This window comes from Muscardinus avellanarius, assembly GCF_963383645.1.
Source record: "Muscardinus avellanarius genome assembly, chromosome: 4".
Classification (NCBI taxonomy): Eukaryota; Metazoa; Chordata; class Mammalia; order Rodentia; family Gliridae; genus Muscardinus; species Muscardinus avellanarius.
This window is the reverse complement of record NC_137789.1, coordinates 120,826,163-120,852,173: the sequence shown is the minus strand read 5'-3', so window position 1 is coordinate 120,852,173 and position 26,011 is coordinate 120,826,163. Positions and strand designations below refer to the sequence as shown.

At 38.5% G+C, this 26,011-nt stretch overlaps 1 protein-coding gene across 1 annotated transcript in view; it reads left to right on the top strand.

Annotated features, from left to right (window-relative positions):
- ASAH2 (N-acylsphingosine amidohydrolase 2) overlaps positions 1-26,011 on the top strand; it is a gene marked incomplete at its 3' end in the record, with an annotated part of 73,574 nt that overhangs the window by 38,276 nt on the left and 9,287 nt on the right. Inside the window, 8 exon segments of the mRNA XM_080694823.1 lie at positions 4,855-4,941; positions 7,263-7,367; positions 7,489-7,570; positions 13,149-13,264; positions 15,041-15,135; positions 16,977-17,016; positions 18,617-18,712; positions 23,044-23,139. Of these exon segments, the coding sequence (XP_080550949.1) occupies positions 4,855-4,941; positions 7,263-7,367; positions 7,489-7,570; positions 13,149-13,264; positions 15,041-15,135; positions 16,977-17,016; positions 18,617-18,712; positions 23,044-23,139 (717 nt within the window).

Genomic DNA, 26,011 nt, shown 5'->3' with positions numbered 1-26,011 from the left:
GAAAAATCTGCTGAATCCCGCCCGGCTGTTCTGCAGCGGCTCACTGTCCGCCGCTCCTCTCTAGAGCCTGGTGGGCTGTTGAGTGTGTTCGTCTGGAGCCGTCTGGTGAACTCGCCGCTGCTGCCAGCAGTAAGGCACTGTTGCCGCATCCTCAGGCGTGAGGCTGGCGTATCTCCTCTGTGGCTCTGGGCTCTGTTCTTAGTTCCCCTCCTCTCTGGGGCCTGGTGCTGCAAGGGAAGATGGCGCCCGCCACTACGCACCGCAGCTCTAGCCGCAGCACTGCGATCTGGTTTCTTTCTGTGTCTCGTTTTTCCAGCCCTCTTTTTCTCTGTCCCTTGTAATTAAATTTTTTTGTTTCTTTGCTGATGGTGTTTTCTGACTATGAAAGGCACTGGTTTTGTAGTAATAGAGATTGGTTGTTAGCGGGGCTCGTAAGCCCTGCTTTTCTCCATTGCCATCTTCCCGGAAGTCCCTTTTTCTTTCTTTTAAGATCACCAACAAAAATTTTGCTATAAAATTCAAATAACTTGGTAGTACAGAAAGTAATAAAAACTGTCTCCATTTACCTCCTCCCCATTCCTCTTACTCTTCTCAGAATTTATTATTCTGTTACCTCTTACTATGTATTTTTCTAAGCATTCACAAACACAATTTATTATTTATGGATTTTTATTAGCCAAAGACCTATATTCCTACATAATTCGCATTAGAAATCTTTTTATTTCTATGTTTAAATCTGTGGCAATAGGCAACATTTATTTACCTAGTTGCCTGAGAGTTTATTTGGATCTATTCTCAACCTTGATAGGAGCCGCAGCTGCTTGCTTCTGAATTCTTCTGTTTGTAGAATCTTTCATCTGGGATATAACTTTTGTTACACACTACTTATGAACTATTTATTCTCTTTTAGTCAACCCCACTAATTGGGTAATGAGCAATTTAGTTTTAACAATCGTATTATGTACTGCTGTTTTTATATAAAAACCCTTATTTTGTTACTCTTTATTTGCAAAGGTTTCAAGCATTAGTAATTTGCAATAAGTATTAAGATTAACATTTCAAAATATGTAGGTGAAATAGTTAAATAAATTATACTTATTTGCAATGGAATATTATGCATCTATTTAATGTCTTGTGCTGAGATACTACATAATGTGGGGGGAAAGCTCATAATACACAGGGTTGAGTGAGAAATCAGGATTTAATATTACATATTCATTATAATTGCAGGGTTTTTTTAAACAAATGTGTTATAGTAAAAAGACAAATTGAAATATCCTGAATTGTTAATGCTTTTTTCTTTTGGCACTATCGTGGGTGGTCTTTATTCTGCTACTTATACATTTGTATTTTTTTCCTGCAATGAACATAACTTACTTTTATAATCAGAAGAAACTACAGAGAAGTTCATGCATCCCTGCTCTTGAATTCTGTTTCTCTCTGCTCAGATATTGGATTGGCTTCCTGCATACCCATGAGCAGTCTTCTAGACAGTCTTACCTCTTCAGCACATCTACACGAGCAATTTTACATACATGAGATCACACTATAATACTGTTCCATGACCTATTTCCTTATGTCCAATAAATATGTTGGAAAGCACTGTTAAACTAACTTTAGAATTTTCAGTTTTAAGTTCCACAATTTATTTAACCCCTTTCTCTCCTGAGGGGTATTTTCTTTCCTTCCTTCACATATCATCTGTCTTTTCTGTTTTTTCCTTTCATATCATCTGTCCTTTCTGGGTTTTTTTCTTCATATAAGTATACTAAGATTCCTGTCATACTTATTTGCACAGGTATATAAGTCCTAACATAGGGCAAATTCTTTTTTTGTATTTGGGATTTTTTATACTTTTATTGGTACATTATAGTCTCATATCATGACATAGATTATAGTAATAGTGGCACGTGCACACAGCACTTGGTGTTCTTTCCCCAGCTCCCTCCCCATTCCGCCCTTCTCCATATGGGGTATTGAGATTGACACTGGCATTCTCACAAATCTTTATAATATCCTTGGAAGTTATTTATTCATTGATTCTCCCTCTCACTCCCCTTCATTTTCTGTGACTGGCTAATTTCACCAGTAACACATTATTCTCCAGGTTTATCCATTTTTATTCAAATGACATGATTTTTTACTTTATTGATTAACAGAATTTCATTATTGTGTATATGTCATAATTTTATAATCCATTCATCTGTTGGTGGATGCCTAGGTTGGTTCCATAATTTGGTTATTGTGATTTGTGCTGTGATAAGCATGAATATATATATTCATGTTTAATATTCATGTATAATACTCATTTATAATATTCTGATTTCAATCCCTTTGGAAAGATATCCAGAAGGGATATAACTGGATCATATGGTGGACCCATTTCCAATTTTCTGAGGAATTTCCACACTGATATCCATGGCGGCTGCACTGATTTGCAATCCCACCAACAGTATAAAAGGGGTCCTAGTTCCCCACATCCTCACCAGCATTTATTGTTGTTTGACTTCTTGATGATTGCCATTCTAATTGGGGTTAGATGGAATCTCAGTGTAGTTTTAATTTTCATCTCCCTGATTCTAATGATGTTGAACATTTTTTCATGTATCTATTTGCCATTTGAAATATATTATAGTCAAACTCCAGATTAAAAAGGAGATCCTATAGAGGAGCAAATAAGGCAGCCCAACTATAGGGCTGGGAGGGGGAAAGAAGGAAACTCTTTAAAGCACATGATGTACTTATTCATATTGTAGTCAACCACTAAGCCAAGCATGAGAGGGAAGAATAGGGAGAGAGTGAGGTGGGGACTGGGTGGGGACTGGGTGGGGGCTGGCTGGATGATGTGTGCATTTATGTCTATACAAGTTTTTACCCCATTATGATATATAAATACAATACACCAATAAAAAAATTTTAATGAAATATATTACAGATTATTGAAACCAGTAGTTGCCCTACTATGCTTTGGAAACCACAATTAATTCCTCCTATCTAGCTACATTTTGGTGACCTTTACCAAGTTTCTTCCCCACTCTCATTCTTCCTAGGCACCAGTGACCACTATTCTACTCTGTTCATCTATTAGATTGACTATTCCGTTTCCACAAATAAGTGAAGATGTGGTATTTGTCTTTCTATATCTGGCTTATTTCACTTAACATGATAAATGACCTCCAGATTCATCCATGTTGCTGAAAAATACAGGATTTAATTAATTAATTAATTAATTAATTTGCAGTACTGGAGATGGAACCCAGGGGCATTCTACCTCTGAGCTACACCCTCTGCCCTATTTTTTATTCTTTATTTTGAAACAGGGTCTCACTGAGTTGCAAAGGGCCTCACTAAGTAGTTGAGGCTGTCTGTGAATTGCAATCCTCCTGTCTCAGCCTCCCGAATGCTGGGATTACAAGCATGTGCCACCATGCCTGGCTTTACAGGATTTAATTTTTTATGTCTGAATACTATTCCATTGTGTATAACATTTTCCTTATTCATCCACCATTGATATATCTTGGTTGATTCCATATTTTACCTATCACCAACAGTGCTGCAATATATATGGAATTGCAAGAATCTAGTATAATGATTTCATCTCCTTTGAATACCTAAGAGATATTTATTTTTCCTATTAATTTTTGAATATGTTAAACTCAATATATTTTCTATAAACTTTCCACCCATTTTATTAATTGTCTTTCAGCTTTACTTATATTCCCCAACTACATATGGATATTTAAAATATTTAATTTGAGCCGGGCGTGGTGACCCACGTTTATAATCCCCGTGTTTGGGAGGCTGAGACAGGAGGATCACACAGGTTCGAAGCCAACCTCAGCTACTTAGTGAGGCTCTCAGCAACTTAGTGAGGTCCTGCTTCCAAAAATTATAAAATACCGCTAGGGGTGTAGCCCAGAGTTAGAATGCCTCTGGGTTGCATCCCCAGTACCGCCAAAAAAAAAAGTAAAATATTTAATTTGGCACATTTACTAAGCATAATATTTATTATTTTTAGAAAAATCTTACATATTCTCAAATTATAAAATATATTCATTTATTCACCAAAAAATAAATAAAATAAAATATATTCACCTCAGTCATGCATGGAGGCACAAGCCTATAATCCCAAGAGGCTGAGAGGAGAATCTCAGGTTTGAAACCAACCTCAGCAACTTAGCAATACTTTCAGCAAACTAGTAAGACCTTGTTTGAAAAAAAATTTAAAAGGATTGTGTATATATCTCAGAGGTAGACTGCCTCTGATTTGAATCTCCAGTAACACACACACACACACACACACACACACACACACACATGTTCACCTCTATTTTTTATTCCATTTATAATATTTAAGTATTTGCTCAATCTCTATTTCATCTGATGTAAGAAATAGGGTATAAGAGCCAGATTTCTTTATTTTCCCCAGAAGGCCAGCTAGATGCTCCAATATAATTTTAAGTGAGTTTCAATCTAAGACGATCGTGAACAAGAGTCATAGGAGAGAACAAGCAAGTAGAAAGTTGTGCAACAAATAGGAAAACCCAGCTTCCAGTCTCAGCTCAGATATTAGCTACCTGTGTCATCTGCCACAAATATTTCACCTGGACTTAAACTTTAACTTCTTAACTCTTAAAAGTAAGTTGCTGGAAGATACTTTCTAAAACACTGCTCCCGTTCCATATATGATTTTGTTTTTTCCAGTCTGTACATTGAAAGGATATCTGAAAAGGAGTGCTAAAATATGGCTTGAAAGATCTGTTTGCCTAGAGTCCGTTGTAACTTTCCATTCCTTAAAATAATTGTTCCTTTGATAAAAAAAAAAAAACCGCATCCTGTCTCCTTTTTTCCCAGCCTAGCATGTGCACTGCTAAGGGACCTGGACGAGATATGTTTGACAGCGCACAAATTATCGGACGGACCCTATACCAGAGAGCGAAGGTAAGCCATGGGCGTGGCTCCCCTCTTCACTCATCACTGCCCTTTCAAGACACTGTTCATTAGGAAGCCAGTAAATGCAAGGATGATGGAGGAGCTGAGGCTGCGCTGGGGAGTCTGGACCATGTCTGGTTATAAGGCTGCCCTGCAGAGCCACACAGGAACTGTCCCTGTCTGATTGAGACAGACTTCTTATAGGACATTTAAAATGGAGGAATCAGGAAAATGTCGTGTTTTTTTTTTTTTTTTTTTCCAAATGTTTAGAAAGCCAGAATGCTTGCCTGAGACAGATGAGGGAGATCAGTTGTAAGACTTTCAGTTACTATGCCATCACCTAAGGCCGGACTCATCCAAATTCTCGGAGATCTCTCAAGTCTTTGCCTAACCAAAGTCACCTGACAGTTTCTGATCTTGTCTTTTGGTGACAGAGCTGAGTGGCACAGCTCTTGCAACTTCAATTCCTATTAGTTCCTATTCTTCTTCAACAGGGCAGAGATTAGCCATCTTTTCTTTAAAAAAAAAAAAAATCTGTATCCAGGCATGGTAGCATATGCCTGCTGTAATCTCAGTGCTTGGGAGGCTGAGATAGGAGCCTCAGCAAATTAGCAAAACTCTGTTTCAAAACCAAAACCAAAATAGGGTTGGGGGTAGAGCGCAGAGGTAGAACGCCCCTGGGTTCAATCCCCAGTACCCCCCCCCACACACACACACAGAAGTGAGGAACAGAGAATTTGGTCTACAGTGAGAAGACTACGAATTATTTATTCTACCTACCTTCCTCCCCCCAATTTTATCTTCCATCCCCCTCCCCCAACTTTTGTATCTGCTTTTCTGAGGGGAGAGAGAAAGAAAGGATGATTTCCCATTGGCATGGCCCTACTAAGAAGCTCCTGTTTTTACAGCTTACGTGTGTGTGTGTGTGTGTGTGTGTGTAAATAATTTATTCCCAGAGTTCTAGAATGTTCCAGGGGCAATTAAGGAAGAACAAAAGCATCTTTAAAAACATTGGGCACAAAACGGGCAGCAGCAGCCAACCTAATTGCTACAGCTTCTTTTTAATTACTGTGGTATTGTCAGTGGATTATTCTAAATTAACAGATTCTATTTAAAGTGTGTGCCCATGACACATTTTGGTCTCAGAAAATTTGTTACCATCCTGGGCCTGGGAGCCAGAGAGATTTGTCCCACATTCTGGATTCTCTTCCCAGCAGGGCACAGTTTGCTCTTGACAGGAGAGGCCGGCTGCAAAGGGCTCTCCTGGGCACTTGTCTGGAGAGCTCCCAAGCGGCTGGCTGTCGGAAGGGGATGGGACAGAGTAGAAATGAGGAGGTGCCAGGCGAGAGGCCCACGCTGAAGCAGGATTTGCCTGTTTTGTACGATATCGATGAGTAAACACAAAGATTTGTAAATATGCTGTGACTTATACTTCCCATAAAATTGAAAAAGCAGCAATTGACTTATTTAAAAAAAAAAAAAAAAGCAGTTGCCGGGCGTGGTGGTGCCCGCTTGTAATCCCAGCGTTTGGGAGGCCGAGACAGGAGGATGACACAGGTTCAAAGTCAGCCCCAGATACTTAGGCTCTCAGCAACTTAGTGAGACCCTGTTTCCAAATAAAGTATCATAGGTCTGGGAGTGAAGCCGGGAGGTGGAAAAATCTCTGGGTTCCACACACAGTACCACAAACAACAACAAACAAGCAAAGCAAACAAAAACTTCCAGCGGGTAGACTGTGAGTGGGGAGATGCTGCAGGTGTATTGGGAGATATTGTAAGTGGAACCTGAAGTCTTTCAAGCCACCGCTTGGCACAGGAGCTATTGGAGGAGGACTGGAGAATCCAGAGAAGGAAAAGTCCTTAAGAATACTGCTCAGAAACACCAAGTGCTGTGTGTGTGTGTGTGTGTGTGTGTGTGTGTGTATCACTTTGAACCTAACTCTGATACACAATTACAGTACACCAGTAAAAGTGTATGTGCATGTATGTGTGTGTATATATGTTTGTGTGTCTCACTGGAAGTCACTTGGCCCATCTATCTTAAATTTTCTTGACCATTTTTCCAGTGAGATTGGGGCCTTTGGTAGCATAGACTGTATCAATAGTGTTTTTTTATTTTTAGGGAGTAGACATAAGTTCACCAACTTGTAGCCTCTGAGCTACTGGGAAGCATTTGAATTTGGTCAAGAAAACACATGAGTGGTGGTTATTTCTAAGCAGTCAGCAAAACAGAAGTATCTTCTTGCTGGAAGATGCTTGCTTTTTCAAACCAATGCTTTCTGGGTACCATTGGTAACATTCACCTCAGCTAAGCCTGTGTGGGTTTTGCAGGAACTGTATGCCTCTGCCTCCCACGAAGTGACTGGCCCACTGGCTTCTGCTCACCAGTGGGTCAACATGACAGATGTGACCGTCTGGTTCAACTCCACACACACAGTAAGTATTGCTGAGTCACACTGATTATGCCACAAGGGAAACATTTTGGAGCGATCTTCATTTTTTTTTTTTTAACTTGCAGCCTAACTTCTATTTCTTTGTTTTGAAACCTTTCCTTTAGGCAAGGACGTGTAAACCAGCATTAGGCTACAGTTTTGCAGCTGGCACCATTGACGGACCTTCAAGCCTCAATATCACACAGGGTGAGGTGAAGGTGGATGAATCTGTGCCTCCAGGTTCTGAAGCTCAGGGTCCTGATCCTTAGTAAGATTGAATGGTGGCCAATACATATACTATTCTTGTTTCTAAACTCAAAAGCCTGCAGGTTTCTCAGGTTTGTATATGACAGCCTAGGTTTCCCAGGTGTAGGTAACTTTCCAATAATTCAAATATAACCAAAGGTAAATTCTTTTTACATTTCAATATAATCATGAATTACTTTAGTTAATGTATTTATTTTTTAATTAATGTGTTTCAAAACTAAGCTTTTGTTAATAGATCATTGTGCATCTTTATGAGGTACAGTGTATTATTTCGGTATAATTACACATGTGTATTTATCAACTCAGGATATTTAGATTATCCATCATCTCAAACATTTTTTCTCTTATTTGTGTGTAATGGCAGTGTTCAAGATCTTTTCTAGTTATTCTGAATTATACAATGTAACATTGCCGACTATGGTCACCCTTCTGGGTAATAGAACATCTGGTCCAGCTGTCAGACAATCTCTCCCCATCTCTTGGTCTCTCTTCCATTCCAGCCTCTGGTAACTACTGTTCTCCTCCTCCATGCCTATGAGCTCAGCTTTTGAAAATTCCACTTATGTGTGCAATTGTGTGTGTGTGTGTCCTTTCTGTTCCTGGTTTATTTCACTTAACCCTAGGATGTCTGGGTCCCCATGTGGCCACAAATGGTAGTATTTCATCCTTTTGTCTCTCTCTCTCTCTCTCTCTCTCTCTATATATATATATATATATATATATATATATATATATATCACATACATATCACATTTTCTTTATTCATTCATGGACTCTTAGGGTTGGTTCCATATCTTGGCTATTGTGAATAGTGTTGAAATGAACTTGAGAGTACGGGTGGATCATTTTAAATTGGGTTGGGGCTGGGGTAGAGTTGAGGGGATGTAGAGGGAGATTGTCATTCTACAATATGAACTGGTTCTTCTATATGGTTATTTAGTGTTACCCAATTTCTTTATTTGAACAGTGTTCCTCAGGGCAGAGGCCTTTTAGGAACCCAAGGTGTATGGTTCTATGTCTTCTTCCCACATATATATCCAAAAAGTTATGACAGATTATTTTAATTTTTATACTTTTATCTTGGTTTAATGATATGCATTATAGTGGAGAAAATATATAAAATGTTGAAGGGCATCGTCTACATGCAACATCTTTGCTTATTTCATTCGTGTGTGTGTGTGTGTGTGTGTGTGTGTGTGTGTGTGTGTGTTGGAACCATTAGTTTAAAAAATGAATATAATTTATGTGTTTATTTGACATCTTGTTTCCTGAGAATCATTCTTCCCATTTGGTCTAATGTTCTATAACAATTATTTCTTCTTTTTATAACAGATTTATTGAGATATGTTTTATAGGCCATAAATTTCATCCATTTGAAGTATACAATTTAATGTTTTTTTCTTTTTGTGGCACTGGGGATTGAACCCAGTGCAATAGAAAATCAAAAGTTATTCCTCTTATCTGGTCCTTCTGTTAGTCAATCTAACAGGAGTGTTCTACTTCTGAGCCATACTCCCACCACTATTTAAATTTTTTCATCTTTAAACTGGGTCTCACCACGTTGCTGTAAGCCTCACTAAGTTGCTGAGGCTGGCCTTGAACCTTCAGTCCTTCTGATTCAGCCTCCCAAGTGCTGGGATTACAGGCATGTGCCACCACACCCAGATATGTCACTGATTTTTAACCTATTCGTAGATAAAGACAACCCTCACCACAATGAATTTTAAAACATTTTCATCACCTCAAAGAAGTTCTGCTCACATTAGCAATCATGCTCTCTCACCCCTCATCTTCCCTACAGCTAAGCGACCACTGAGATTTCTGTCCCTATATTTTCCTATTCTGAACATTGCATATAAATGACATCCCATAATATAAACACTTTTCGTGGCTTCTTCTGCTTAGCATCATGTTTTCAAGGTTTACCTGTGTGTAGCATGCAGAAGCATGTTATTCCTTTTTATAGCTAAATAATATTCTCTCGTGTCAATACACCAGATGTTATTTATACATTGATCAGTTGTTGGAAAGTTGAATTGTGCCATTTGTCTGTTATGAATAATGCTACTGTAAAGATTTGTGTATGAGTTTTTGTGTGGGCATTCATTTTCATTTATCTTCTCAGGTATATACCTAGGATCTTCCAGGCTATTTATAAATTGGCTGCATCATTTTACATTTATGCCAGCAGTGTATAAAATTCTGATTTCCCTACATCTTGTCTAACACTTGTTATCAACTCATTGATTCTATTCATACTAGTGGGTGTGAATCGCTCTTTCATTGTAGTTTTGATTTACATCTACCTGAGGATTAATTATATTAAGCATCTTTTTCCCTTCTTTCTTTCTTTCTTCTTTCTTTCTTTCTTTCTTTCTTTCTTTCTTTCTTTCTTTCTTTCTTTCTTTCTTTCTTCTTTCTTTTTGTTTGGTGGTACTTGGTGTGGAACCAGAGGCTTTTCTACCTCTGGGCTATACTCCCAGACCCATTTTATATTTTATTTGGAAACAGGGTCTCACTAAGTTGCGGAGAGCCTAAGTTGCTGAGGCTGGCTTCGAATCCATGCGATCCTCCTGTCTCAGCCTCCCAAGCACAGGGATTACAAGTGTGTGCCACCACGCCCAGCTAAGCATCTTTTCAAATGCATATTGGTCATTTGTATATCTTCCTTGGAGAAATGTTTATTTATATATTTTTCTCACTTTTTTGTTTGGATTTTGTATTTTTACTAATGAGTTTTAAGAGATTTTCATGTATTCTGTATATAAATCCCTTATCAGATATATGATTTGAAAATATTTTCTCCTCTTCTATGGGTTATCTTTTCACTTTCTCAATTGTGTTCTTTGAAGCACAAAAGTTTTTAATTTTTATGAAGTTCATACTATTTTTTCTTTTGTTAGGCATTGTCTGGTGTCATATCTAAGTACCTTTTGCCAAATCTGGTGTTGTGAAGATTTACCCCTATTTCCTTCTAAAAGATTTATAGCTTTAGATCTTACATTTACGTCTTTGGTCTGTTTTAAATTAATTTTTATATGTGGTATAAGGAAAAATCTGTCTTCTTTTTTTGCATTACTATCCAGTTGTCCCAGTAATCTTTATTCAAAAGACTATTGAGCAATCATTGCACACTTAAAAATCAGCTGACCATACATACATGGTTTTATCTATGGATTCTCAATTCTGTTCCATTGATGTACATTTTTTTCTTCATGCCAGTGTTTTTCTGTTTTGGTTACTATTTATTTTAAGATTGGGGTATATGAGTCCTCCTACTTTGCTTTATTTTTCAAGATGGTTTTGACTATTCTTCGTCCTTTGCAACTCCATATGAACATTAGAATCCTAAATATTTGTGTAAAGAAATTAGGTAGGATTCAGATTTGGACTATATTGCTTAATTTTAAGAATACTACCATCTTAACAATATTAAGTCCATGAACATAGCTATTTTCCATTTACTTAGATCTTCCTCAATGTCTTTCAACCTTTGTAGTTGTCAGAGTATAAGTTTTATACTTCTTTTGTTAAATTTATTTCTAAAGACTTTTGTTTTTGATACCATTATAAAGAAAATTGTTTATTTTTTGTCAAAAGTGTATAGATATATGGTTGATTTTGTATATTGACCTTGTACTCTGCAACCTGGCTGAACTCATCAATTACTTCTAATAGTTTTTAATGGATTACCTGGTTTTCCATATATAAGATTATATCATCTGTAAATAGAAATAGTTTTATTTCTTCATTTCTAGTGGATGCCTTTTATTTATTTTTCTTGCCTAAATGCCCTGGCTAGAATTTCCAGCACAGCATTGCATAGAAGTGGCAAGAGTAGACATTTTGTGTTGGTCCTGATAACAGAGGAAAGTACTCAATGATTCATCGTGTGTGTGTGCGTGCGTGCGTGCGTGCGTGTGTGTGTTTGTGTGTGTGTGTGTTTGTGTATGTCCCCAGGTTGAGGATGTTCTCTTAGGTTGAGGATAGTCCTAGTTTATTGAGTGTTATTAATATAAAATGATACGTAATTTTTTCAAAGGCCTTTTCTGTGTCCATGGAGATTATCATGTAATTTTTTGGAGGTGGGGGGAGTGGTACTGGGGTTCCTGGAAGCCCTTCTACCTCTGGGCTACACTCCAAGACCTATTTTTATTTTATATTTTTATTTGAAAACAGGGTCTCTTAAGCCAGCGAGGCTGGCTTCGAACCTGCATGATCCTTGTGTCTCTGCCTCCCAAGTGCAAGGATTACAAGCATGCACCACTACGCCCGGCTGTGTTAGTTTTCTTTTTCTTTTTCTTTCTTTTTAATTTCTGAGACAAAATTCCTGAGAAAACAATTTAGAAGAGGAATAATTTATTCTGGCACCTGGTATCATGGTTTCAGTCTATGGCTGGCTGGCTCCATACCTTTGGGCGTGAGGTAATGCAGAACATCATAGTAGATAGGCATGTTGGAGGAAAGTGGCCCAGCTCATGACAGCTAGGAAGCAGAGACAGAGAGAGAGACAGGGCACTCCACCACTGGCTTCCTTCCTCCAACACAGTTCCACCTTCTACAGCTTTCACCATCTCCCAATAATGCCATCAACTTATTCATTCATCAGCAGATTCATCTCCTGATGACATTAGCTTCATCGTGATCCAACCACTTTCCACACTGCTACATGGGAGTCAAGCTTGGAACACATGAGCCTTTGAGGACAAACACTATGCAGGCTACAATACGGTGTATAATAATTATTTCTATATGTTGCGATATTTAGTTTGCTAGTATTTTGTTTTTGTTTTTTTGTCCACATTAATGAGTCATTGATCTTCAGTTTTCTTGTGATATATTTGGTTTTGTATCTGAATAATATTGACCTCATAGAATAAATAGGAAGTGTTCTCTCTTTAATTTTTTTTAAGAGTAGAGAGTTGGTATTAATTATTTTGTGTTTGAAGAATTCAGTAGTGAAGCCATCTGAACTGAGTTATTCATTATAGGTAGTTTAAAAAACATAACTAAATGGATTACTTTATTTTATATGTCTATTTCTTTTCTTCACATTGTTATTTTAGCCTTGGTTTTACCTGTGTGTTCATACGCACATGTGTTGTGTGTTTATGTGTTGCGTATAGATGTTTAGGAGAGATTCTTTCAGAGATCATAAGCCAGACAACTGTTGTTGTGAGTTGGAGGTGACATTAGTTTTTAAAACAGGGGGAAAATGACTTTGTTCACAAATCTACTGTTAATTATATCAAATTTTTAAAAGTTTACAACATAAAAAGAAAAGTTAGCACAAACAAAACTTTGAGAATATGTAACAAAATGTATTCTGTTGTTTTCTTATCCATACTAAGTGTTCTACATTGATATGAATATGCATACTATGGCTATTATCTTATAGTGGGCAGGAAATTTTGCCTCTTCTTCAAAATGTTTGAGATTGTTAAACAATTGTCTAAAATATGATGTTCTTTCAAAGGTTTAGCCCAAGAAATCATATTAATCAGAACATTTATAATAGGGAAAACAGAATCAGATCCATTCTGGGACACTCTTCGGGACCAAATCCTGGGCAGACCATCTGAGGAGATCAAAGAATGCCACAAACCGAAGCCAGTCCTTCTTCACACTGGAGAGGTGCTGCATTTTTATTATCAAACTGAAATTAATATTATGTTATTTTTAACTTGTGCACTGTCAGATAATGAATGTAGATATCTACTGACATAGGAGGTCTTACTTAGATATTCCCACCTAAATATTCTAATATTAAAATATGAATTATTAAAGTCTAACTCTGAGGACAATGGATTACACATTGAACATAGTGATTTACCTTATTGTATTTATGACAAATAAATGAAATAGAACAGTGGAAAAGGAAGTATAGCATGTACCTCACTTAGGATTCACTTAGGTTGGCTCCAGGAATTACCTGTAGAAAAAATATCTGGGTCATAGGAAAAGACATGACCATGTCTCACTTCTTTCACAGTTTAGGCAAGATTATTAACTAAAGCAATTCTCTTTTAACTCTTCTTTTGAACATATACTTTTACTTTCTAAATGTTAAAAGATTATTCTGGTACTCATTAGAAACATGGATTGTCAAGGTAGAATTTTTAAAATATTTTTTTCCTTCTACTATTCTAATTCTTAGAGAAGTAAAAAGAGAAAAGACAGGACTGGAGGGATAAATTCTATACTGGTCTGTATATGAGAAGGGAAGATTCTCTTGGGAAAAAACACCTTGGGAAATAAGGTATAAGATTCAGAACTCTAAACTTCAACTACTATTAGCATAGAAACAGACGTTGTTTCATTAAACCATTTCAAAATGACATTCCTTATTTATTTATTTACTTAGCAGTACCAGGATGGAACTCAGGGGAATTGTACCTCCAAGCTGCACCCCCAGCCCTATTTTTTTAGTCTTTTTATTTTTTTTTATTTTATTATTTATTTATTTATTTATTTATTTATTTATTTATTTATTTATTTGTGGTACTGGGGTCCCTGGAAGCCCTTCTACCTCCAGGCTATACTCCCAGACCTATTTTATACTTTTTTAAATTTGGAAACAGGGTCTCTTAAGCCAGCGCAACTGGCTTCGAACCTACGTGATCCTCCTGTCTCTACCTCCCAAGCGCGGGGATTACAAGCATGCGCCACCACGCGCCCGGCTAGTCTTTTTATTTTTGAAAATGGTCTCACTGAATTGCAAAGGACCTCGCTAAGTAGCTGAGGCTGTCTGTGAACTGCGATCCTCTAGTCTCCGCTTCCCGAATACTGAGATTACAAGCATGCACCACCACTGGCTCAAATAACATTCATTATTCATCCCATGTGAGGAAGGTCACCCACAGTACTCAGGATTACTCTAGATTATGTGTTACACATTGTGTTTTCATAATAAAAAAAATTTAACAAAAACTTAATTAAAATGTCCAGGGGAATTTAGCAATAGCCTTTGAGATTCACATGTTATGGCTAGAACATAAATACCCACATAGTATATTTAACACTACACCATAAATTAGAAACAAATTCTGCAACAGAATTATTTTAGAAACCCAACTAGCTTCAAACATTTAAAACACTTCAATAAGCCGGGCCTGATGGCGCACGCTTGTAATCCCCATGCTTGGGAGGCGGAGACAGGAGGATCGTGCTGGTTCCAAGTGAGCCGCGCTGGCTTAAGAGATCCTGTTTCCAAATTTAAAAAAAGTAAAATATAGGTCTGGGAGTGTAGCCCGGAGGTAGAAGGGTTTCCAGGAACCCCAGTACCACCAAATAAATAAATAAATAAATAAAATAAAAATCTTCAATAAAAGAATTTCTCATCTATTGACCACAGAAAAAATAATATGCCTAACATAACTCTAACATAACTTTCTTGTTTGGGATTCTTAGCTATCCATACCTAACCCATGGCATCCAGATATTGTCGATGTTCAGATTATTACTCTTGGAACCTTGGCCATAACTGCTATCCCTGGAGAGCTTACGTAAGTTTTTCTTATTTAGCTAAAATGTGTGAATGGTGTGCTTCTGTTGGAATTCTTATGGGCAGACAATTCCATGCTGATCTCTTAAGTATCATACTCTATAGTGAAAAATATTTCTAAGTTCTCTTGGTGGGTCCTCTGAAGAATAAATCTCTCCGTACCTGTTACTGGTGGGTAAGCAGAAGTAAACATGAAAATTTACAAACTTATTTCCAAAGTAAAATGCTGCCACAATTTATGTCAGTACAAATACTTGAAATAATATCAAAACACAGTTACTTGAAACATCAGCATATTAAAAACATGTAAGAATGTTTTAAACCTACTTCTTATGCGCTCCTTCTTACCCAGTAAGTGGCAGTTTTATGTTATTTCCAGCTGCTCAAGCATCTTAGAGCCATCCCTCAATTTTTTCTTTCAATCCTTCAGCAATTTCTGTACATTCTACCCAAGTCACTCCTTCCTTTCTTCCTTCCTTCCATACCAGGGATTAAACCTAGGGGTATTCTGTCTCTGAGGTACATCCCAGCCTTATTTTATTGTTTTTATTTTGAGTTAGAGTCTCAATAAATTGCTGAGGCTGGCCGAGAACCTGTGATCTTCCTGTCTTAGCCTCCCAAATACTAAGACTACAGGTGCGCCACCATGCCCCCCTACCCAACACTTTCTATCACTTCCCCTCTGGGTTACCACCATCTGTCACTCATAACCTCCAACATGATCTGCTTCATTCCTCCCTTACTCCATGATAGTCTTTTCTCAACACAGCAGCCAGATTAATTTCTTTAAAATGTAAATTAAACTGTATCATTTCAGCTGGGCATAGTGGCACATGCCTGTAATCCCAGTACGTGGGAGACTAAAACAGGAAGATCACGTGTTTGAGGCCAGCCTCTGCAATTTAGCAAAGACTCTAAGCAACCTAGCAAGACCCTGTTTCAAAACAAACAATAAAAAGGGATGGGGGTGTATCTTGGAGGTAGAATGCCCTGGGTTTAATCCCCAGTACTACAGTACCACACACACACACACACACACACACACACACACACACACACACACACACACGGTGCAATTTCTTTATCCAAAACCCTCCCATAGCTTTCCATTTCATTCTGGGTAAGTCCTCACATCCTTACCATATCCTAAAAGTTCCTCCATGACCTGTTTCTCAGCAAGCTCTCTGATATGACTTCTTACCACTTCCCCCTTGCTCACCTTTCTTCAGCCACCTGGCTTCGTTGCCCAGGTGTCCTACACAGAAGGCCTCCAACCTGTGATCTTCCTGTCTCAGCCTCCCAAGTACTGGGATTACAGACATGCACCTGACTTTTGAATTTGCTTGTTGACCATTTCCCCTCCCTAGAATGTAAACTCTGTACTCCTGGATCATTAGCACCTAGAGGTTGGCCTTGGATATAGTAGGTCCTTAGTATTTTATTAAAGGTTGTGATCTATGCATGAAACGGCAAGTTCTTTGCAGTCTGGGAGAGTAGCACACCTTCTCCCTACCTTATTTCTTATTAACATAGGATATAACTGACATATTTTGTTGAATCAATGAATGCGAAATGACGGGCATCTTTGCCTTTGATATTCACAGAGTCTACGTCTGTCTTTGTGTCAAACTGACTTGTCAGTTTTGATTTGTTTTGAAAGTAGGACAGTCAGATAAGCTCAACCTCAGCTTTCTAATATCATTGAGTTATTATGCATTTTACTCTCTTGTGATGAGCCAGGGTAACTTTTTAGCTTTTTCTAAAAGGCTTTCTGAATTCTTTGCATGCATTCTAAATTAAAAAAAAAAAAAACATTTACATAGTTTTGTTTTCTTGACTCAGGACCATGTCTGGACGAAGACTTCGAGAGGCAGTTAAAGCAGTAAGTTAAATATGAAATAAAATATGTATTGGTTCATATATGGTGAAAAGGAAAGAACCCACTATCCCTATGGTTTCCTGTCATTTATATTATTATTCCCTAAGATGACTAGAATGTCATAATCCTTGAAATTAATGTCTAGAGGTGAATGTGAAGTTTTGTAAGAATCAGTGGTTTTTTTTTCGGTTTTGTTTTGTTTTGTTTTGTTTTGGTGGTACTGGGGTGCCTGGAAACCCTTCTACCTCCGGGCTACACTCCCAGACCTATTTTATATTTTTATTTGGAAACAGGGTCTCCCAAGCCAGCGAGGCTGGCTTTGAACCTGTGTGATCCTCCTGTCTCCACCTCCCAAGCGCGGGGATTACAAGCGTGCGCCACCACGCCCAGTTAAGAATCAGACTTATTTTAAAAATACAAGAATATTGATGTCAGGGTAAAATACTTTGTTGACATTTATGTTTAATTTAAAAATAGATAATGGTTGTATGGATAAAATAGTAAATATCTCCCATGCTTTAATATCTTAAAGTCTATGAACAATCTAAATAAAATTCATCATGTTTTGGGAATTTTGCTTTTATTTTTATTTTTATTTTTTGTGGTACTGGGGATTGAACCCAGGGGCACTCTACCTCTAGGCTACACTCCCAGACTTATTTTATATTTTATTTGGAAACGGGGTCTCTCAAACCAGCTGAGGCTGACTTCAAACCTGCGCAATCCTCCTGTCTCAGCCTCCCAAGTGTGAGGATTACAAGCGTGCACCACCACGCTCGGCCTGCAGCCCTATTTTTTATTTTTTAAATTTATTGTTTTTGCTGGTGGTGGTACTGGAATTCCTGGGAGCTCCTCTACCTCCAGGCTACACTCCCAGACCTACTTTTTATATTCTTATTTGGAAACAGGATCTCTTAAGCCAGCACAGCTGGCTTTGAACCTGTGCAATCTTCCTGTCTCCACATCCCAAGTGCAGGAATTACAAGTGTGCGCCACCACGCCTGGCTTATTCTTTATTTTGAAACAGGGTTTCACTAAGTTGCAGAGGGCCTCATTAAGTAGCTGAGGCTGGTGGCGGCGAACCTGTGATACTCCTGTCTCAGCCTCCAAGTACTGGTTTTACAAGCGTGCACCACCATGTCTGGCTGATGGGAATTGTGTTTTTAAATATCAGTTTTGATTTTCTTTATATTCAGGAAGTATCATAAATGATTCTAATATGATATACAAACAAATGTTACTTAGAACTGTAAATAAGTGTTTAGGTTAGCTAATATTTATTCACTCATCATAGTTTTCAGGAAACCTATTTTTAAATTCCTCTATCTTTATAATAAGAAGACTCTGCCTCTGCACATGTGATCATTAGGATGTGCATTGATCCATGGACTTGCCTAACTGCAATGCAGCTCTACTGCTAACTTTTGGCCAAGGAGTTTTTAATATTTGCACTTCTGGGTGGTTTTGATCACTGGGAGTAATTTTGTTAAGTGTGACATCTTACAGTAGTAATTCATACCAATAATTGTGCATGAAGTATAATTGGGATGATAATAACTTCAAGGTGAATAGTCATTTTACTGGGTTCTACTTTTTCTCCTAGGAATTTGCATCTTATGGGATGAAGGATATGACTGTTGTTGTTTCGGGTCTATGCAATGTTTATTCACATTATATTGCCACTTACGAAGAATACCAGGTAAAGTAAAAGGTTCTTATCATTTAAATTAACTTCACCCTGGTTGAGGTTATTTTGTCACATGCACACTTTCTGATCTTCTTTGATCGTGTTTCTGAGGGATGATTTTGTTTTAGGTGGGGAATATAAGAGAATGACAAACCAGAGGTTGTATTTGAGAGTTCTAGGTTCAGGTCAGAATTTTAGTCTCCCTGACCTGCACCTTCCCTAAAAACAATGACTTTGTCAGAGGCACTGGTAATAGGCCTGGGTTGTGGCATAAAACAACTACCCATGATGCATCTGGTGCCACAAGCCTCTGCAGAACTTCCCACTGACACCCACATGTGTATTGAACATGCTACTTTAGCACTTTGCAAATGTAATCTGAAGTAATCTTTGCAGCATGTCTTGAAGTGGGATATTATCATATCTACGACAGAGATTAAGAAACAGAGTCCCAGGGAGTTTAGGAGAGGCTCGTGTTTTTTTTTTTTTTTTTTTTTTATAGATACTTCAGAAACCAGACCAAGTACTATATAACAATAATAGTTAAATTCATCAATACAGCCTAGGACCCCACAATTAATGATCTTTAATACATCTGCTGGTATGTCATGGTATTCCACACAGAGGTTACAGTGACCCCTTGGCAAATATTCAGTGATAGGAGCAGTGGAATCTGCCCTGCTGCCCTGGGTTGGCTTTACTGAAGGTCTCTGACTTCTAGGGAACCCTGTTTGTGTTAGTCTGCTTCCCTTCACTATAAAATATGCCTGAGACAGTCAACTTACAAGGAGAGAAGGTTTACATTGATTCACAGTTTGGGAGGCTTCAGTCCATGACTGGGTAGATCTGGTGCTTTTATGTGTCTGGTAGGGTGCTGGGTGGCAATGGCAGAAATGTGTGGTGGGGCAAATTGTTCACCTCATGGCCAAGAAACAAAGAGAGGAAGAAGGCAGGCGTGGTGGTGCATGCCTGTGACCCCAGTACTTGAAAGGCTGAGACAGGAGGACCATAGTCTAGGCAGCCTCAACAACTTAGCAAATTCTCAGCAACGCTGAGAATAGGGTCTCTAGCTAGACACTGTTTTAAGAAACAACAAAATAAATAAAGGGCAGGATATAGCTCAGAAGTAGAATGCCCCTGGGTTTCATCTCCAGTACCAAAAATAAGTAAATAACACACACACACACACACACACACACACACACACACACACACACATACACACCAAGGTCCTTCTATCCTCTTCCAGGGCACACTCCCAGTGACCTGAAAGTCTCTGATTAGGACCAACCTCTTAATGATTCTGCTACCTCCACTGCTGCCCTAGTAGCACTTGCTGGAGACCAAGACTTAACCACATGGACATTTGCGGGACATTCCAAATCCAAACTGTAGTATCATTGAAAAAGGGTTATAAATGGGTAAACTGAGATTTTAAAAAAACTACATCTTTTTCTCTTTTTTTTTACTATGCTCTTATTTAGTATTTCCTTTATGACTGAAGGTAATAAGCAAAATTAATATTAACAGTACACCTGACTTTGTCACCAATAGGAACCACAAATATTTTAATAAACACATGCAGTTATTACAGATCTGGAAATAACTTTTATTCTTATTGTTATTTTAAAACCATAGTAACTATTAGACCAAGGAGTAGATCTTGTTATTCAGTAGCATAATAAAGAAGCACATACACTATTGTATAACAAAACTGACTACATAATTTGATAAGTATAATGTGATTGAATACTAAAATAGATTATATAAATTTGATAAATGCGTTTTAATCTAATTAATTTCTTTTGCCAATCTCCTGGTTTTTTGTTTTTTGTTTTTTGCAGTATTGGAAATGAAACCCAGGGGCATTCTACCTCTGAGCTACACCCCCAGTTCTATTTTTTATTCTTTATTTTGAAACAGGGTCTCACTGAGTTGCAAAGGGCCTCACTAAGTAGCTGAGGCTGTCTGTGAAATGTGATCCTCCTGTCTCAGCCTCCCAAATGCTGGGATAACAAGTGTGTGCCACCACACCCAGCTTCCCAGTATTTTATTTGATATACTTAGGACTATTACTCTAAGAGGGGTCCATACGTCTCAGCAGTCTGCAAAAGGAATCCATGGAACAAACAAACTTGAAAACCCTTACTTGCTTATCTCTTGGTCTAGGGAATGTGCTCCTGCAAGGATTACTATTAACTTGTCAATTAGTTTATTCAGGACATATGTATTGTGCCAGATGCTGTACTAGTCACTTTCTGTGGAATAACAATGAAAAGAATCTGCTCCTGCCTTCAAGACCACAAGAAGCTAATGGTCTAGAAGAAAAACAGACACCATGCTTATCTATGTTTATAGCAGCACAATTCACAATTGCCAAACCATAGAACCAGCGTAGGTGTCCATCAATAGACGAATGTACTACAAAATTATGAGATATACACACAATGGAATTCCACTTGGCCAAAACGAAAAACAAAATTATGTCATCTGTAGGGAAATGGATGGAACTGGAGAATATTATCTTAAGTGAGATGAATCAGTCACAAAAAGTGAAAGATCAGATGTTTTCTCTCATATGTGAAAGCTTGGGAGAAATCAGGACACAGGGGGGACTCCAGAAAAATGAGGAGAAACCTTAGTGAAGTGAGGGAGGGAGAGAAACTAACACAGGGGGGTGGAGGGGAAAGGAGACTAGATGAGGGAAGCACTTCAGTGGACATGATGTACATACACGAGTTTATCAATGCCAATCACAGTGTCACGCGCAGGGAGGGTGAGGGAGTGGGGCGGGAGCTGGAGGAGGGCTCACAAGTGCTGTGCACACGTATGCCTCTATCACTGTGAACTCCATCGTGACGTATGATTACAATGCATTCATTTAAAAAGGCAAAGAAAGAGATGAAAGAAAAATAGGAAGAAAGCAGATGGTCACATTTCTGTGAAAGGGGCGCACTAGGTGATATGAAAAGGAGGAGAAAGAACACCGGTCTAGACTGAGTGTTTGAGGATGAGGACTGGTGAATGTTCAGGAAGATGTAACATCTGTCTGGGTTCTTGAGAACAAGTGAGGATTAGTCAACAAATAAAGTTTAGGAAAGTGTTCTATGTAGAGAGGACTATACACTGCAGAGTTCCAAAGAACTTAGCACATTTGTGGACAGAATTAGCTGAGTGCCTTGGAGTACATATGATGAGGGTAATGATGAGACCCGGGCTGGAGTAGGCGGTAGGGGTCAGTGATGGAGAGTCTATTGTGCAGTACAACAGAGCTTTGACTCAATGAGAAAGGGCTGGGGGGAAATTGCAGTAGGATTCAAAGCAACCAAATGCTTTGAACCACTTTGCAAATTAGGTAAGGTCCTTAGGACCGCAGTGTGGCAAATTAATTGGAAGGACATGCTAGAGACAGAACTGGTGAAGAAGCTGTAGTTAAAAGCTGGGTGAGGGACAAGGATTTGGACAAAGTAAAGGCAGCAGAGACACAGGGAAACAGACAAGCTTGAGATTTGAAAAGAGGGAGAATAACATTATTTGGAGATTTGTAGGATACAGGATGAGGGGGAGAGAAGAGTCTAAGATGATTACCAGACGTTGCGTGCTTGAGCGGATGGCAGGATGGCATCCACTGGATGTAGAGCATTGCAGGGAAAGCGGTGTGTCTGGTGCGCTGAGTGTCCTTTTACGTTTGATGACTTTGAGGGCCCTGTAGAACAACCAAAAATTTGGAGCTCAGGTGAAAGGAGAGGTATTTGGCGCAAATTCATAGTTATGTGGTGGGTTAAAAAGTCCTACTCCAGCTGGGTATGGTGATGCACGCTTGTAATCCCAGCATTCAGAAGGTGGAGACCAGAAGATTGTGCTTCATGGATAGCCTCAGCTACTTAGCGAGGCCCTTCACAATTCGGTGAGACCCCATTTCAAAAAATAAAAAGATTAAAAAATAGGGCTGGGGGCGTAGCTTGGGGGTACGATGCCCCTGGGTTCTATCTCCAGTACTGCAAAAAAAAAAAAAGTCCTTCTCCAATGAGGACCATCAGCACATCAGTTACTGGGAAATCATTTCTATTACAAGCACTTGCAACTAATGCAAGCTCAGGAGCTGACACCCGAAATCAAACAGAAATGGCAGAATAAAGACAACCCACTGCCTTTATCAAGCAGGTGATGGGACCCATTACTTTGGCTGTTAAATGGAAATGTCCACCCTCGAATAATACTGAAGATTGTTTTGGGTTTGAATAATGTGAAATGTCCAAACATCACCCTTATCTAAAATGCTGTACCTCTGTGAACGGATTGAAATGTGCAGAGATATCTACCTCTCCTGGCTTCTCCTGCAGGCTCAGAGGTACGAGGCAGCATCTACAATTTATGGACCCCACACCCTGTCTGCTTACATCCAGCTCTTCAGAAGCCTTGCCAAGGCCATTGCTACGGTAATCAAAGTGTGTGTGTGTGTGTGTGTGTGTGTACGTGTGTGCACGCACGTGTGTGCACATGCACACATTTGCCTCACAGTCAAGAGGTGCAGAGGGAAGCAAAAGAGAACCTTAGCTTCATATGTTCAGTTTCTTTGACAATTTTTATATTTAAAAAATTGTAAGGGTCAGGCTCAGTGGTACATGCCTGTATTCCCCGTACTTGGCTAAGATAGGAGGATCACAACTTAGCAAGCTCCTGCTTCAAAATAAAAAGTAAATAGGGCTGGGTGTAGCTCAGAGGAAGAATGCCCCTGGGTTCAATCCCCAGTATAAAAGAAAATTAATAGTAAGGATGTCCTATAAAAAACACTGTAGCTATGTGGTATCTTTATGAAGAAATATGAATTTTTTTGTTAGCAAAATTCAAATTCACTTAACATCTTCAATGCTGGAAGCTATTTTCATATATATTATTATTTTATTTATTCTCACAATCATCGTAAGATGAGCAAAAAAGCCCAAAGATAGTGAGTCTCAGGCTTTCTATAACTACAACTTGAAGTTGACCAGAGTTTTGTAATCCTGGCCAGATTCTCTTCATTTCTTCCAAGTTGAGTAAATCATTGGTGGCAGGATGGACATTTCTTACATAACACCTCTAAAATCAAGATGCATCATCTTTCAGTCAGAGCAATCTTACCATTATAATTAGTAGCATTTTTTTTTTTTTTGGTGGTACTAGGGTTCCTGGAAACACTCCCAGACCTATTTTATATTTCTTTTATTTGGAAACAGGTTCTCTTACGCCAACAAGCCTGGCTTCGAACCTGTGTGATCCTCCTGTCTCCGCCTCCCAAGCGCGGGGATTACAAGTATGTGCCACCACGCCCGGCAATAGCATTTTTTACTATCTTGGTGATTCAACAAGTAACATGAGTTATTATAATGAATGGGGGCTTAGATGTGATGAAATGCAGTATGGTCTTAGGAAGCACACATTGAGTTTACATGAAATATGTGCACCTTGAACAACTTTGCTTGATCCAGAGGAATTTCAATTGTGGAGATCCTCCCTTTGAGATACAGTTATTTATGAAGCTGTACCTGTGGTATAAGATTCATCAACTGAGTAGAATTTAAAAGAGTGGACAGATTCATATAATAACTAATAAGCCTCCACAAAAGCTGTGAAGTGGCCAGGCACAGTGGTGCACGCCTGTAATCCCAGTACTTGGGAGGCTGAGACAGAAGGATCACAGGTTCAAGACCAGCCTCAGTAGTTTAGCAAGACTCTCAGGAAGCTAGTGAGATTCTGATTCAAAACAATAAGTAAAAAGGGCTGGGGATATAGGTTGGTGCCCCTGAGTTTAATTCCTAGTACCACCAAAAATAAAAAAATCTGTGAAATAATTGTGGTATTTCAAAGACAGCAAAACCCTTTTAGAGGCCAGGCGTGGTGTCGCATACTTGTAATCCCAGCACTTAGGAGGCTGAAACAGGAGGATTGCGCAAGTTCGAAGCCAGCCTCAGCTACTTAGTGAGGCTCTCAGCAACTTAGTGAGACCCTGTTTCAAAATAAAATATAAAATAGTTCTGGGAATGTAGCCCAGAGGTAGAAAGCCCCTGAGTTCCATCTCCAGTAACACACACACACACACACACACACACACACACACACACCCTTTTAGAGAAGAATTTGAATATATTAAGTTGAATCAGATGAAACTGCTTTCCTGTAGGTTAAATTAGTTGATTATTGGCAATTTCATACACCTCCACCATTAGTTGCTGATTGTGTGTTTGAAATTCCAGTACTATGTGTACTTTACATGTATTTTAATTACTTTGATATTTATGTTATCATAGTGTCTACATTCAATCTCTGCTATTTTTTTTTCAATACTGGGAATGGAACCCAGGGGCATTCTACCTCCGAACTACACTCCCAGCCCTATTTTTTATTCTTTATTTTGAACAGGGTCTCACTAAGTTGTGGAAGGCCTCAATAAGTAGCTATGGCTGGTTGCAAACCTGGATCCTCCTTTCTCAGCCTCCCAAATGCTGGGATTACAAGCATGCGCCACTACGCCCGGCTCTGTTACTTTTTTGATGTAGAACTATTTTTATTTCGTATTATAAAAACTAAACCTGTTGGGTGTGGTGGTGCATACCTGTAATCCCAGTACTTGGGAGGCTGAGATAGAAGGATTACAGGTTCAACGTCAGCTTCAGCAATTTAATGAGGTCCCATTTCAAAATTTAAAAATAGGCTGGGGGAATAACTTGAAGGTAGAATGCCCTCTGCCAAAACAAAACAAAAACCTACTTGTAAAATATTCAGATGATACAGAAAAATATAAGCCTATAACCTATCCCTAGAGAGAACCACTATTTAATATTCATTACAGCCATAGATCTGTAGTATTTCCCACAGAAAGATTCTTCAAATTGTATAGTGATATTTAATGGAGAAAATTGTGGTTCATTTGTGAAAATTTGTATCCTAGTCTACTTTATACCTAGACATTTTAAGACTAGCTATTTGATCTTGAAAAAAAATCATCTCCAAATCTATTTTTTCACTTACAAAATGAAAATAATAAATATACAATGTGACTATTAAAAGACATTAAATTTATATCAAGGGGTATTTAAAAGTTGAAATTCACATTTTTTGGGGGGAGGTGGTGCTGGAGATTGAATCGAGTGTCTCTTTACCACTAAGCTACATTCCTAGTCTTTTTTTATTTTTTACATTGAAACTGGGTCTTGCTAATTTGCTAAGGCTGGTCTTGAACTTTCTAACCTACTGTCTCAGCCTCCCATATACTAGGATTTCAGCCATAGCCACCATGCCCAGCTGATACTTACAGTTTGGTGACACTGT